Consider the following 15,300-nt stretch of genomic DNA (forward strand, 5'->3'; position numbering starts at 1 on the left):
ATAAATTTAAGAACGCCCTCTTCAGTTAGTTGATCGGCGTTCCGTTGAACTCCTTAGTTCATGAAATGGCAGTGTGATGTATTCTCAAGCTGAGTGAATCGAATTTTATGGGGGACTGTTAAAATTTTCAAACGAAACAGAAATATTGTAAATTATTAGGGATACTAATGTACAAAATAATCGCAGTGGCTGTATGCAATATCTTCTAATCTGTCTCCTAGTGTGTATGGGCTAAATACCGAACGATATTTCTCGCTTTTTGTTACTAGTTAACTATTTTGGTTGACAGTGGGATGTGGAATCCTCGAAATTAGATCCTTTCGGGACGGTTCGCTCGGAAGAAAGGCGAAACTACGATTATAACGTGGTTATGAATTGTACGTGAATTTCTATGAGAATATAAAGAATTATCTGAACGATTTTCAGAATAATGTTCACGTAATTTATATTTATTAGATAACCTTAATAAGTAGCACTCAAATAATACATTTATCATTGTACAGTAGCAATTATTGACACATGAAAGTTGATGTACACAATGCATTAAAGAGAAATGCGCAAGATGACTTTTATTTACCTGTTAAGTAGAAAAGTAACGATTATTTGTTGAAGTTGCTCATCATGTAAGTATAGTATTATGATATGTACATTCTTATATTTTATCGATGCCACTGTAGTTTTAGCGAAGATCTTTGTTTATTTTGTCATAGTGCATGAGATGTATAGATTATAATTCCATTCGGTTAGAAAGATGAGTACACTATTAATTTATACGTATGCATAAAATAACATTGTAATACACGTATTTCAGTATTATCGCTCGCAGCAGAAATTTTTTTATTATTAAAAAAGTTCATACACTTTTTTACCGTTGTAAGATTTCCCCGTGTGTAATGGAATATCTTTTTTAAATGTAAATATATTCTTACCCGTAAAAACCATTAACTTCTCTCTGTAAGAAATAAGTCAACGATATTTCCTTTATATGATTCACAAATGTTTATCCGATTCGCTGCTGTTCCACTTACGTCTGGTCTCAAGAATTTATTTAAACGATGATCTTGATCTCGTTATTGTTTATACACTCGTTATACCGTAAATATATTTGCTATTAAGGACATTCAATACTTCTTCAAATATCGATATTTGTAGCATAGAAATAGAAACGGTTTAAATTTAAATAGATACAGGTTCATTGAAAGCTTTTGTATATGATAAATTATTGCAGTTCGATGGAACATGTTTCATGTAATAATGTGGTACGACGAGCAAGGTATTATAGAGTATCAAAGGAGAAATAAACTTGTTTTTGTAACATATTGAAATTTCATGAAGTTATCTTTTATTCTTGGCGAATACGAAATATGTCGATTATAGCCATTTATAATTTAACAGAGTATTATATGTTTGTGTAAATGACTGTATAGCAATAATGGCACCCAAACGAGTCGAGGAAATTCCTGTTAAAAGAGTAGCAGCTTGGGGTTGTAAGTTACCAGAGCAATTACCAGCGGGAGAAATATTGACGGATGTTACTCAAAAGAAATGGAAACTAGGACCTGCGATAGGATATGGTGGATTTGGTGACGTGTATTTAGGTAATACAACAAAATCAGTCCGGATTTAAAATATTTTATGCGTAATATGTAATTCGATTATGTAACGTGAACATTTTGTTGCAGCGTCCAGTAACATCGATACTCCAGTAAAACCAGATGCCAAATATGTCATAAAGATCGAACCACATAATAACGGTCCATTATTTGTCGAAATGAACTTTTACATAAGAGCGGCTCGTAAACACATGAGTATGTAAATCATTTTTATTTATCCTGTATCTTATACACGTATGTCTGACTGTTACGATTTACAGTTGACGAGTGGTGTAAATCGCAAGGGAAAAAGCGAATAGGCGTTCCAACGTACGAAGGGTCGGGATCTCATATATACCAGGGTCAAAGATACAGATTTGTAGTAATTCCGCGATATGGCGTTGATATTGGAAAATTGTTTATATCGAATGGAAGAAAATTGTTGACGAAACTTATCAACAGGCTAGCAGTTCAAATGGTATTTACTTATTAAAACAGTGAGATTAAGGGGGTAGGTTACCCTCAACAGCCCAAAATCAGGCCCTTCTTCAAACGCACATTCCGAAGTAATAAATGAATATAGAGATAATTTTTGTTTTACTATTTAAGCGTCATTTCGTTGACTTTAATGCGCAAAAAGAAAATTTTAAATATATTTATAGGAAAAAAAGTTATAAATATAAATGTGAGGGGGTGTACGCGATGCACCGTTTGATGGTGAACACGATTCCGGACAGGTGAATTACCTAAAACACAAAGTAAAGGCATTTTTATAATTTGTAAGACAGTATCCATCTTGTGCAGTAAGCAAAATTTTGTTAAACAAATTAATACAATTTTTATGTTGATGTTTCTGATTTTTTCTTTTTTTGTAGGAAAAATATTTTATCTTTTTTTTTGAAGAATTTATATTGAAAATGTGCTCCCGATACATGGAGGGGAATAGTTTCCTGCAACTCCCTGTAAATTTTCATTCAAATCGTTCGAGCGGGTTTCGAGATTTTATGTTCACCGTTTTGGAAAACGTAGTTTCTGGGAAATCGCGTTTAAAGTTGGACATCGTAAACCGATCTCATGTGCAGGCTCGTACATTTTTTACTGTAATTCCTTCATTTTTTAGAATTTCGGGGCCCGGTTGCGCTTAAAATACGTAGAAAAGTTGTAGCTAGCGGAATGTGCAAACATCCTAACAACCAATTCTCGAAAATTTTGAGGGTAACCTACCCCCTTAAGGACGAAAGTGGAATGCTAGATTGTATAAATCTTATAATTACATAATCCTTTTACTTTCATAGCTGGATGCTCTTGAATATATTCACAGCCAGGGATACGCTCATGCGGATGTTAAGGGATCAAATATCTTATTATCTTTAGACGAAGATAGCATTAAAGGGAAAAAATCTCAAGCATATTTAGTTGACTACGGATTGGCTTACCGCTTTCGTACAGGATCGGGTACACACAAGCCATTTGTTCACGATGAAAAAAGGGCACACGAGGGAACATTAGAATTTACGTCAAGAGATGCGCATCATGGAAGTAAGATGAATAAATTTGATACAGTGTGTCGGAACATTGGGAGTTAATCTGTTTGGTTACACATGTATATTCTTTCAGCACATTCGCGAAGAGGAGATTTAGAAACATTAGGATATAATATATTGCAATGGTTATGTGGTAAATTACCCTGGGAGAAACAGAACGATACTATACCATCGAGTTTGGACCCGGACAAAGTCCATGCGCAAAAAGAGATTTTACTTTCGAATCTATCACTGTTTATGCATAAGTGTTTCCCATTTAAGAAGAAGCCACCTGGTGAGTTGCAAAATGTCTGGCAAGAAAGTGAGAAATATTTTCAAACTTAATTGCGATCGAGTTTGTAAACAATATTCTTATTTCTTACTAGCTGCCGTTATGGAATATATGAAATACATTACTGAACTTGGATTTGAAACGAAGCCTGACTACTCCTATCTACGTAGTCTGTTTCAATCTGGTTCTAGCAAACAAAATGACGTTCCTACCTGTTTGTATCATGCAAGGGAGTCCGACGAGAATATTTCTTATCCTATAGCATTTAAACGACCGTATTTGAGAGAAAGAAAACCTTGTAGGCCTGTTAATGGCGAGGTAGATCGTGATAATCTTTATCATCTAACTCCGTATTATCGATGGGAAATAATAACGAACATTACCTATTTCTAGATTCGTATAACACGAAATACGCAACCCAAATATCCAGTCGAAAGAAAAGAGTTCTGTTGGGAGGCAGTATTAGCGCTACACCCGGATAAACTCGCAAAAATTAGTGTACAAACTCCACCTTCGTCACTTACACCGCCACCATCTCCACCACCTCCATCCTTACCCACGTATGCCATGTTAAGCGTAATTCAAAGGATGAAAGAGAAACAGTCGGGCACATTTCGACATAGGGCAATACCAAAATCATCAGAGTAAATATTCTAATTTAATTTTCGCAATTACCGTATTTCGACGTGACAAATGTAATAAAGAGAAATATTCCTTATGAACAGCGATCTTAAAGCGAAATGGATGACGCCAGCCATGGAACAAATAGTTCAATTGAGAAAAAAGACTTCAACATCACCGTTTTCGCTAGCTAAAGTTGTACCGCGTGTGACTCGTTCGCGTGGGGCTCAATTAAAAAGTAAGATGTTTACAATATTTATGTATAAAGTAATTGCTTGTAGATTTTGCACTTAACGAAGTCACGTTTATATCAGGACTCAGGAATAAAAATTCCTACAAGCAGAGTAACAAGAGAAGAAGAATTACATCGCCGTAAAGAAAATCGACTTCTCTGACTACGGTTCCAGTCCTCCTTCCTCGGACAATGGAATCACCTGGGAAGATATCTAAATAATGGATGTATAATTAAGTATTACTCTCAGTTAGTTCATTTAGATTTTATAAGGATATACTCTCGATGTTTCTCCCAAAAGGACAAAATTTCATTCAGTAGTAATGCCTCTGGTGCTTACCGCGCCAATTTTTGTAAGACTGCTTTATCATCATGATTTATTGATTAACAAATTGTATAATTAATATAAGATGTTTTTGTTTCAATAACTGTATAGCGAACAAATAATTACAAGTAGCTGAGGTATTAGTTATAGAAATTACACTGCTTCCTCTTAGAAATATAATTTTCATACAAACCGAACAAGATCCGTGCATAGACACAATAACGAAGGATCGCTACTTCTCCATATTACAGAATATGTAAGTATTTCGTAATTAAATATTAAAGTAGACGAATGATCTGAATATTAAATCGAACGGTTGTTTGTTGATTTTCCAAAATGACTATTAGCAACTCGATATTCTACACAAATTACATTAGTATTTCATTGCTTTCTCAATGTGATGTACATAAAGATTGATCAATTTTTTCGAAACAAATAGATTTATTTTGTCACAATTGTTCTGCGAGCCTTGTGGTATTTAGTCAAATATTGCGTTGTATTTGTATAGTGATAATATAATAACTTTATTCAATAGTTGTGCAGATAACAATGTAATTTTTTATCGAAAATATGGAGTTTGATATATTAGTAAGAATTATATAAATGAGTTTCTTAATGTTAAGCTATACATTGAAACATAGAACTTACAAATATTGTCGATAATATAAATAGAGTTATAGTATACTTCGACATGGTAGTATTACAAGTACGGAGATGTGTGTAAAAATAATTTGCAATCGTAAGTTGCCCTTTTATTCGCAACAGACCAGTATTGAGCCTTCAATTGCTTTTATATATAATTGAAATGTAACAGCTTACGTTTGTTATTACATTTACAATACATGCATCAGCAGAAATGAGTGTGCAGTATAAACAAAATGACTTGATATTTTAATTCGTTTCTAGTTTTTGTACATGATGAAAAAACATATTTGAAGTTCTGCATTTCTATGCTTATAATCTACTGAACGCATCATACAACGTTATCTCATCTTTTTCCGTATAATTTAATCTAGTTTATATTAATTTAAGATCTAACATTTACAAAATGCTGTTGAGACTCAGCTGATCATTGTATGCATATGTTTATATGACAAAGTTCACACGTAGATGAAGAGTCGACGATTTCATTGCACTAACTTTGTGATAACGTATTTGTATTTTCTTAAGTTACATGTACCTGTGCCACGAAAGCAGTGTTGTTAAAGACTTACAAATATAGTGTAACTGAATAAATACACTTGCATTTGTAATTTTTCTCTACAATACAATTTTGTTTAGCAAGTTTTATTTGCATAAGATGATTGAAATTCTGAGCTTTTCTATTTATGTAAATATTCTCCTATAGTAGTATAACGTTCACAAATAGCATTAGGGCGGTCAATCGCTTGAAACGAAGTTGCTTATATCGAAGTGAACAAGAATGCATAAAGTTTTATTTAACAGCACTGCGTGACGAGACTTTCAACCACTAAAGTATTGTTAACAAAATTGCTAAGGAAATATTGTAACGCAATTTATTGACTACTTTATACTACATTATAACTGGACGAATAACACAAGCGTGAGTTAAAAGTAAAAAATGACAAAAACAATGTGTATTTGTGAGATACAGAATATAATTGTGTCAATATATTATAGTCAATTTGTATATGATTGTATATTTGACAAGATGTAATAATGGAAGACTCAAATATATTAATTAAATTTCTTAAGTTAATCTTAGCACTTTAGGATTTCTACTGTTCATTTGAAACTTCTCATACGTAACCGATATAATTACATCTATTTAAATTATCTACAGAATAATTATGAATTTAATGTTTCTCAATTACAGAATTTTATTATTTCATTCTTTAATGTAAACAACAATATTTTTAAAAGGGAACTACCTTGGCTTAAAAGAAAATCGGATACATAATCAGGCTAACAGGCGTCTGCCGCCCTTTCCGCGAAATATAATAAAATATTTTAATTCAAACTAGTCGAGACAATTTTAAAATTAATGCAATATGGCTACTCATATGTGGGTTTTGCTAATTCGCTATATAAAAAAAAGTGAATTGTTTCTAAAGTTGTCTCAAGCCTCTGTGTTTAAACATTCTCCAATTTCTTATGTAAATAGTAATTAAGGGGGTAGACACGGGTAATGCAGCGCTCTGTATACCGACATAATTTGGCCCGAAACATGGGTTTACGCGCTGACGTTGTTTGTCCATATATGAGCAAATTTTGGGCTGGGCGAGGTCTCATTCGAAAGATGAAGGTTGAATGCAGCCCGCTCTGCTCATGGTTCAAAGAGATTGTGTTGATATGTAATAATATGAGTGTCCAAAGTAGAGAAAAAGTGGGCGAAGTTCACTCGCAGATTCCAAGTATTTGTACGTCACTAAAAGAGTTTTGTGACTCAAACGATGAGCAGAGCCGGCTGTACTGAACCTTCCTCTTTCGAATGAGACCTCACCCAGCTCAAAATTTGCTCATATAGCGACAAACAACGTAAGCCCGTGATTGCATTCCCAAATACGAATTCCGCCATATTGGCGATAATACCGAGCAAGTCACGTGACAAATTTAGTTCAGATAGTGAATACGAAATGGCGCCTACTCGGGAGGACTGCCAACGTAGAATCATAGCAAAACTGGAGCGTTAGGTGGATAAATATGCCACTGTCTCGAAACATCTGCGCTCTTTGATTTGCTCTCCGGAGACGTTACTTTGTGCCATCTCTTTCGACGGCATGTTCTCCTGTTACAAAACCCAATTTTGTGCATTCTGAAAATTTTCGCCACATTTTGGCCAATATATCAGGAGAACATGAAGTGGAAAGAGATATACTAAATTTCAGCTTCAAAGGCATCGGCTTAAAGTTGCAAATAATAAGTTGGCAGTCCTCCCGAGTAAGCGCCATCTCGTATCTAATACCTCAACTAAATTTGTCACGTGACTTGCTATGTATTATCGCCAATATGGCGGAACTCTGATTTGGGAATGTAGTCACGATTTTTCGTTTTTCGTTCTTATATGAGCAGATTTTGCCCTTGGAGAGGTCTCATTCGAAAGAAGAAGAGTCAATGCGGAGCGCTCTGCTCACCATTTGAGTCACAAAACTCTTTTAGTGACCTAAAAATGCTTGGATTCTGCGGGTATATTTTGTCGACTTTTGCTTTACTTTAGACACTGATATTATTACATATCAAGACAATCTCGTTGAACCATGAGCAGAGCGCTCCGCATTGAACCTTCCTCTTTCGAATGAGACCTCGCCCAGCCCCAAATCTGCTCATATAAGGACGAAAAACGAAAAATCCCGAACCCATGTTTCGGGCCAGATTGTGTCGGTATACAGCGCGCTGCATTACCCGTGTCTATCCCCTTAAGTTTCGTCATAGAAATCATAAAATTGCATGTTTCAATTCCATTCAAATTCTGCGCGTCTCTTCAAACTGAATGATTTCTTTATCTATCGTATCATTTGAAATATTACTATCGGCTCTCGATATGAATGAATTATAGTATTTGTTAGTAGCGACGCCGAGCATAGCGTAAATAAATGCAACCACGCCCGTGAATCACGCTGTGCTGTGCATCCAAGTAGTTTTTCTAAGCGTCTTAATAATCGATTAAAAATTTCCGATATTAGTAGAAATGGCTAAAAATAATGAGAGACACTGTTTCCAGATCGCAGAATTTGGAAATAAAAAACGACTCTCGATTAACCTTGTTCTTTCATCCACATCGATATAGTGACATCATTCGTTTATTGACTCAGATGTAAACTATTCTCAAAGAATGTTTCCTTGTGCATCTTGTACTTAGTGACGCCGATAAAGCTCAAATTATAGAGATCATATCGAAAATCAACACAAATCGTAATGATACTATTATTGTTCATTTTTTACCCCTGTAGCCATGTACTTAGCCAAAAGTACGAGGGTTGTTTTCGGAGTTCCGTATCGGATCCCGATTTACCGACCCTGATATTAAGTCGTGCTAGCATACCAGCAGAATGTGTTAAAGAATGTCGTTCCCGTTACTATATGTAAGTTGCAAGACGATCTTTGTAATATTTAGTAACAGATCTGCAGTAATAGCATGTTCTACGCACGATTCGTAGGTTTGCCGGATTAATGAATGGCCAGCAATGCTTTTGCGGCAGCAAATATGGTAGAAACGGTATATCTACGTCCTGCACCCTTCCATGCACCGACGACCCAAATAATTATTGCGGTAGTCAGGACGCAATAAGTATTTACTCGACCGAACAAAAAGGTTCACTTATCAAACATTATTAAGGGTAATGTATTCTCCACGTCAGCGAGTTTAAAGCGAACTCATGCTTTTTCAGGTCCGAGTCCACCGAGAAGAATACAAATAGTTCGCAACGAACCTACTAGTTTACAAGTTACATGGCAACCGCCTGATATATCTAACGGGAATATTACATCTTACACTTTGAAAGCAATAGTTGTAGAAACACATGCTTCTAATCCACTGCCAGCTGTAGAAACTGAAGTACAAGGGCAAGCTTCGAATAATACCAATTTACAAGGCCTACAACCAGGCACAAAGTATAATATATCTATCCTAGCCACAAATACTCAAGCGGATAGCCAGCCCGCATATGTATCAGGCTGGACTCTAATAGCACCACCCGATAAACCAATGACGCCTAAAGTGATACGACAAACGGGTACCACTGTAACTGTTTTACTATCAGAAGGAAGGAGCGAATATGGCCCTGTTAGCGCGTACCAAGTGTTTGTCGTACAACCTGGCATAATACCGCCGTCAGGTCCCGACGTTGCGTATTACAATTATGAGAAATCGATCCAGCAAGGCTTGAAGTATTATATTACAGGAGAATTTGAATCGTCTGAATTTTATAAGTACAAACAGTTTGCGGTCGGAGATGGAAAGATGATTGGGGGATACTACAATGCGCCACTGAGTGCTCAAACAATTCCTCAAATAGGCTTAGCAGTGATTTCTAGATTCCAGAGGGATAGGCAGGTCGCTTACTCGGATATAGTAAGCAACACGAGAAATTACGGTGGGAATGGAAAGAACGGAATAGATACAGTAACGATCATACTTTGTGTCGCAATTGGCCTTTTAGGAGCGCTACTCGTAGCTTCGATAGTATTATACTTTATATTAAGACGACGCCATGAGAAGTTCCGTATGAGAAAGCTTCCCGAACAACAAGAGCTTACGTTACAAGGTCCACTGTACGAAGTCGATAACATGGCATATATTCCAGAAGACGTGCCCGAGAGGGTGAATCATTATCAAGAATTAAAAAACAAGGTATGGGCGATACCTCAAAATGCTTTGACGATCGATGACGCTGTAATACGTAGGGGAAGATTCGGTACCGTGCATACGGGCACGGTCGAGAAGGATGGCAGACCTTGCACTGTGACGGTTCATAACATAGCCGATAGAGTATTAAAAGCATCTGAGAAACGAAATATGTTACGAGAATTGGATGCTTGTATCAGAGCATCTCCTATGAATTATCTCGCAGACCTTGTAGGAACTTGCGAAACACATGATATGTTATACGTTGTGATAGAGTTACCACCCGAGTTGCTGAAAAATCGATTACTGGCTGCCAGATCTGGGAATATATTCCCGGTCAATCAAATTCTACCTATAGGATCTATGATAGCGTCTGCTCTTCAGCATCTCGAAAATTATAAAATTGCACATGATTGTCTGTGCGCGCGTAGCGTTGGTATTTGCAGTGATTGGACACCCAAATTACTGGGCCATGGTATCGCCAAATATGCGTTAGAGGATATGAAGTACACTCGTTGGACGGCTGTCGAGTGTTTTGGTAGCAAAAAGAAGCATTCAGCAGGCGCAGCTTGGGCGTTTGGTGTGCTCTTATGGGAAATGTTGAGCATGGGTGGCACGCCATATTCCAATCTCGCACTTGAGAGCGAAGTAGAAGAAGCAGTTGGGCAAGGAGTTAGATTGCCACAACTATTAGATACTCCTGATCCACTTTACGAAGTTATGCTATCCTGTTGGCATGTAGAAAATAAAGAAAGGCCGACATTTTCGGAACTTATGAGATTGGTAAATATTGTTTTCAATTGTTTAATTTTCAAGATAAAATACGTCTTCGTGTACATGTGGCCTCTATTGCATTTTGTGTTTTTAGGATACCTTAAGCATCTGTCCAATCACCACGATTACAGAACCATACATTCCAGAACTAGAATTAAATTAGTTTCATCAATCAGCAGGTTCTTATATTTTTATTGCATTTATACGATATTTATTAAGTGTTGTACATAATAATCTTATATTTGTTAAGTATTCTTAAATGCGTCTTTATATACTCTAGACAGTTACCATTACACATAAACTGTACTATGTAGCATTTTATATTTTTTTCACAACACTAGGTTTTTATTTTACATTTTTATATTCGTTTTATAAGTCAAAATATTATACAAGTATTACTGATAACACTTGCCGTCCATGATTTTTAGCCTAAGGTTGGAAAAAGATTTGTTTTATGTGAAATACAACTTTCTATTTGCAAAACGTGACAAATATGTATTTTCTAAATATACAATAAAAGCTAAATTATAAGAGTATATACAATTTTCATCCACGCTTTTAATTCACGTACAATGACTTAATTAAAATTCTCAAATACATTTTATTATTGTCATAAAGTAATTTATATCGCAGAAAAGGTGTATTTCGCAGAAAATATTTACTTCTAAGAATTTTAAATAACTATAGCTTTTTATATACGAATGCTATGGAAACAAAATGATACCAAATTATTATTCAAACTATGCTCAATCGCATATTTGTTTTATACACTCGATGACTTTGATATTCGAATTTGCGATAACATTTGTGTTGCAACGATTAAATTATATATTTATGAGAACGTTTCTTAAGAAATTATCTGTAAGAGAAGGAAATGATCTCAAACATTATACATGTATGTAGTGCATTTACTATCAGTATTCTTTGCGAGTTCGATTCGTCATATTTGATACTTAAATATATGTGTTGTGTATTGTGAAACATTCTAATATTGTGTCCAATGTTACAGAATGATACTGTAGTAACAATATCAAAGTAATTGCCTATTAAACCAAAATATTTTTGTATACAATGAAAACTGCTTTTCGGTTTTTCATATTATACTTATGAACCCTCTATGAACAATTAACAGGGCCTGATTTAGGGGGGCGCAAGCATCTGCTGGAAACCTAATAAATTACGCGTGATAATTTTGTAAATTATATATATCCCTAATATTCAATTTTTCAAGTACACTATCATCACAACTCTAGTTTAAGTAATAATTCAAATGAAACTGTAAGAACGTACTTTATTTCAAATGAAATTGTATTTCTACTTTCCCGCCAGTGCACGTGAAATACTATTTTCAAAATCATTTTTAATATTCAACACTTGATGACGCTAGTCCTCGTTCATTAGGTGTACGCGCGAGCACGTTGATTCAACAAAAGTAAATAAAGAATGTTCCTTGGAATATGAAGTGAAAAAGGAGAAATGGAAAGTTTCTAGCGTATTTTTGTTATCGACTCTTTACAGTTTCGTTGGAGGACAGCATTTATTCATTCAGCAAACTATTCCGAAACTTGTTACACGTGAACATGGCTGTGTCAATATTTACACGTTTCGGAAATGTACGAAATGTAATAAATATAAACAATATCAATGCTGTTGGAGGAGTACTAAGTGTCAGGCAGCATTCGGTAAATTAAAACTGAAACTATTTGACTGTTTTAATAAATGTTTACCAATACCCAAATCGATTGTAACCTTAAATTTAGGCATTATACCGAAACGGTTATCTTGCTTTTAGAATGTACCACCTCAATCTTACGCCAGCACTGTAAAAGAAATTGACACACTATTTGATGACATTCACCAGTCAAAACCTGGCAGAAAAGTCAGCAAAGCAATGAGAATCTATTTACAACGATCTAAAGAATACTGTAAGTTTCAAGTACATCATAATACAAGTATTACATAGCTGTACAATGTTTCCGTAACATTTACCGTTGTAACGCAAACTGACAACTAGTTGTTGATTATAGCGGAATTTGTGAACAAAGAAATAGGTAAATACGAGCTAGGAAAACGACATCTAGCCAATATGATGGGTGAAGATCCTACTACTTTTACTCAAGAAGACATCGACGTAACATATACTTCTTTTTCACATAAAATATGATTTTCTACTGTGCTCCGACAAGAAGAAGTCGACAGGAAACTCTAGGGTCTGAATTAGGTCCAAATAATATATTCCTATTGGCTGGCACGACAACGTCAACGAATACAAAGGCCCCTTGTACCTTTCAGTTCACTTCTTCTCGTTGGAGCACAATACCTGTTTAATTGCCACCCAATCGTATGATTGTCAGAATCATTTAAACGAAATAATTATTCTGTTACGAATCGAACAGTTAGACGAAGAATTAATATGTTAATAGTGTCATTATTCCAAATTATATTAGGGTAAAGGTATCAGTAGTTGACAACTTTTCAGAAAAACGTGAAAAATAAGGTTTTCAGAAGTGGCGAACTGTGGGTATTAGGAACCACGGCGCGCTGTTGAAAAGAGATAGTTGCACTTGTAAAAACCTTATTTTTCACGTTTTTCTGAAAAGTTGTCAACTACTGATAAATGGTCAACTACTGGTACCTTTACCCTACTATTATTAATGTTCGTAGAAATCAATACAATACTTATTACCATCCGGTTTATATGATTGGAGAGCTCGACCCATGATGTGTCATCCAAACACATTATTTGAACATAGAAAGGAAGCAGAGTTTGACGAAACTGGTAGACCACATCATTTCTTGTTCTATACTTGCAAGCCTAATTATTACAATATACTTTATGTGAGTTACTTTCTAATGAGATGATATTTTTCTCGTATATCGGGTATGTATCGTGCTTTATTCATACAGAGAAAATTCTTGTGTGCAGGAAATTGCAGCGTCGATAAAGGATTTAAATCAGGCAGAAGATGTAAAAGTTGCAAACAGGGGAATACCTTCCACAGAAGATAAATTGTAAGTTGCAAGTTCTCTGATATTCTACTAACTGGTTATTTCTGGTATTACGTATAATCGTTATTGTTCCAGTGATTTATTAGGATCAGAATGGTTTTCGAAAGAGGAAGTTGAGGCTCAGATAATGGAAGAAATCACCCCTGGACAAGTAAGTGTAATATAATTCAGATACTTAGTATTTTATTTTTACATTTTCCATCGAAGTTATTAAATGATATTTATTTTAGTATGAATATTTAATTCAAAGTTTTAATAGACTGGCTGAGCATCCCATGTCGAAACATAAGTCTGATTTCATAATGCGATACAGAAAAAAATTAAAGGGCATGGTACAAAATCTTGAACTCCCACCTGTGAGTATATTTTGAGTACCTTTTAGGGGTCATCCTTAAATTACGTAAGGCTTTTTGGGGCGGAGGGGGTCGCAAATTTCTTACGTTTCCTTACAAGGGAGGGGGAGTCAGGTAGCATCTTAAGTAATATTGTTTAACCTAATTTTAAATAAATACAAATTTTATCATTAATGTTTCAAAAAAGTAGTTTTAGTTTAAATTTCCCGAAACCGAGTTAAATGAATTATATAAACCTTTAAAAGAATTTTAATAACTGAAAAAATTAAGTGTAAAAAATATTACGTAAGGAGGGGGTTTGAAATATCAAATCTTACGAATTCTTATACTGGGGGAGGGAGAGGGTAAGAATTCGTCAAAATTACACTTACGTAATTTAAGGACGGCCCCTTATCGTGTCATTCATTTTTTATTGTTCTGGCAGATTAGCATCTCTTTTGTTACAGTTGGAATTTGATAGTGATGGAAGACCTTTTGTAGTAATTAAACGTGAGTACATAAAATATGTTATTAATATTATTATAAGAATATAATTCCTTCTAATTTTATATTATAGTCCTATTTTTCTAATAAACTGTAATTTCCTATATTCCCGTTACAGAAGCGAATTATATACTAAAATACTTTTTTTTTCTATTCTGTGTTTTGCATGTTGTCTAATAAATTTCATTGAATCGATGCATTTTTATAGAATGTATGCGGAAAAGTGCGAGAGGAGAAGTTAAGGTGATCGGTAAGGGATCTGGAAATATTACCATTAATGGGCACGATATTACGTACTTCCGAGATTTGCAATGTCGACAGCAGGTGAGTTTTTACAATAATTTAAATAATTTTCACGTTATCCGTGCATCATGAATTTGTTCAATTAATTTCTGAAAATTTAAATGCACATGCCATGTGGCTCGAAGCTGCATTTCGTTCAGCTTATTTTCATTGTGTTCTCGTGTTTATAAAACTTAATACACGAAGCTGACCAGTGATGGTTAAGCTCTTTGAAAAGTTTACATTATACACAGTCCTTCGATATATTTTGCCCAAACGTCGGTTTGGATATATACCCGTCGTCCACGCGAAAAAGAAAGTAAAAAGTCGCGCCGAAGGGTTAACATATTTATATTCCAATAATTGAAGAATCCTTGTAAAAACACTGTAAGTGCCAGGAATCAAATTATATACTATAGTATTATCATTGCCGAGTATTCCGATAATTTTTTTTTAATTTTGACGGTGTTTTCTGGAAGTACCCTTCAATTTAAGTTTTATGAAAATTC

At 34.9% G+C, this 15,300-nt stretch overlaps 2 protein-coding genes across 3 annotated transcripts; both read left to right on the forward strand.

Moving 5' to 3' along the window:
• The first annotated feature begins 80 nt into the window (after positions 1–80).
• On the forward strand, positions 81–6,305 carry LOC143373489 (serine/threonine-protein kinase VRK1). 2 transcript variants are annotated; one of them, XM_076820814.1, is made up of 11 exons: positions 81–377; positions 504–623; positions 1,428–1,598; positions 1,683–1,808; positions 1,874–2,070; positions 2,888–3,131; positions 3,210–3,410; positions 3,502–3,725; positions 3,801–4,051; positions 4,133–4,266; positions 4,343–6,305. In XM_076820814.1, exons 3-11 carry the CDS (start codon positions 1,433–1,435, stop codon positions 4,402–4,404), a joined length of 1,605 nt encoding a protein of 534 aa, XP_076676929.1. In that variant the 5' UTR covers positions 81–377; positions 504–623; positions 1,428–1,432; the 3' UTR covers positions 4,405–6,305. The 2 variants fall into 2 exon arrangements, with proteins under 2 accessions (XP_076676929.1, XP_076676928.1); XM_076820813.1 differs by lacking the exon at positions 504–623.
• A 1,697-nt stretch (positions 6,306–8,002) lies between these two features.
• On the forward strand, positions 8,003–11,742 carry LOC143373485 (putative inactive tyrosine-protein kinase Wsck). The gene is made up of 4 exons (XM_076820804.1): positions 8,003–8,628; positions 8,704–8,858; positions 8,935–10,673; positions 10,759–11,742. Exons 1-4 carry the CDS (start codon positions 8,462–8,464, stop codon positions 10,825–10,827), a joined length of 2,130 nt encoding a protein of 709 aa, XP_076676919.1. The 5' UTR covers positions 8,003–8,461; the 3' UTR covers positions 10,828–11,742.
• Positions 11,743–15,300: the final 3,558 nt, after the last annotated feature.

Source organism: Andrena cerasifolii, chromosome 9, assembly GCF_050908995.1.
Source record: "Andrena cerasifolii isolate SP2316 chromosome 9, iyAndCera1_principal, whole genome shotgun sequence".
Classification (NCBI taxonomy): Eukaryota; Metazoa; Arthropoda; class Insecta; order Hymenoptera; family Andrenidae; genus Andrena; species Andrena cerasifolii.

What these genes read in the sequence shown, in the direction of transcription:
- LOC143373489 (XM_076820813.1), top strand. An exon ending in AAGAGATGCGCATCATGGAA is followed by an intron (nt 3,132 to 3,209) that starts GTAAGATGAATA and finishes ATATTCTTTCAG; the next exon opens with CACATTCGCGAAGAGGAGAT. An exon ending in ATTTAAGAAGAAGCCACCTG is followed by an intron (nt 3,411 to 3,501) that starts GTGAGTTGCAAA and finishes ATTTCTTACTAG; the next exon opens with CTGCCGTTATGGAATATATG.
- LOC143373485 (XM_076820804.1), top strand. Translation starts at nt 8,462, where the DNA reads ATGATACTATTATTGTTCATTTTTTACCCCTGTAGCCATGTACTTAGC. An exon ending in TTACTCGACCGAACAAAAAG is followed by an intron (nt 8,859 to 8,934) that starts GTTCACTTATCA and finishes ATGCTTTTTCAG; the next exon opens with GTCCGAGTCCACCGAGAAGA. An exon ending in TTTCGGAACTTATGAGATTG is followed by an intron (nt 10,674 to 10,758) that starts GTAAATATTGTT and finishes TTGTGTTTTTAG; the next exon opens with GATACCTTAAGCATCTGTCC.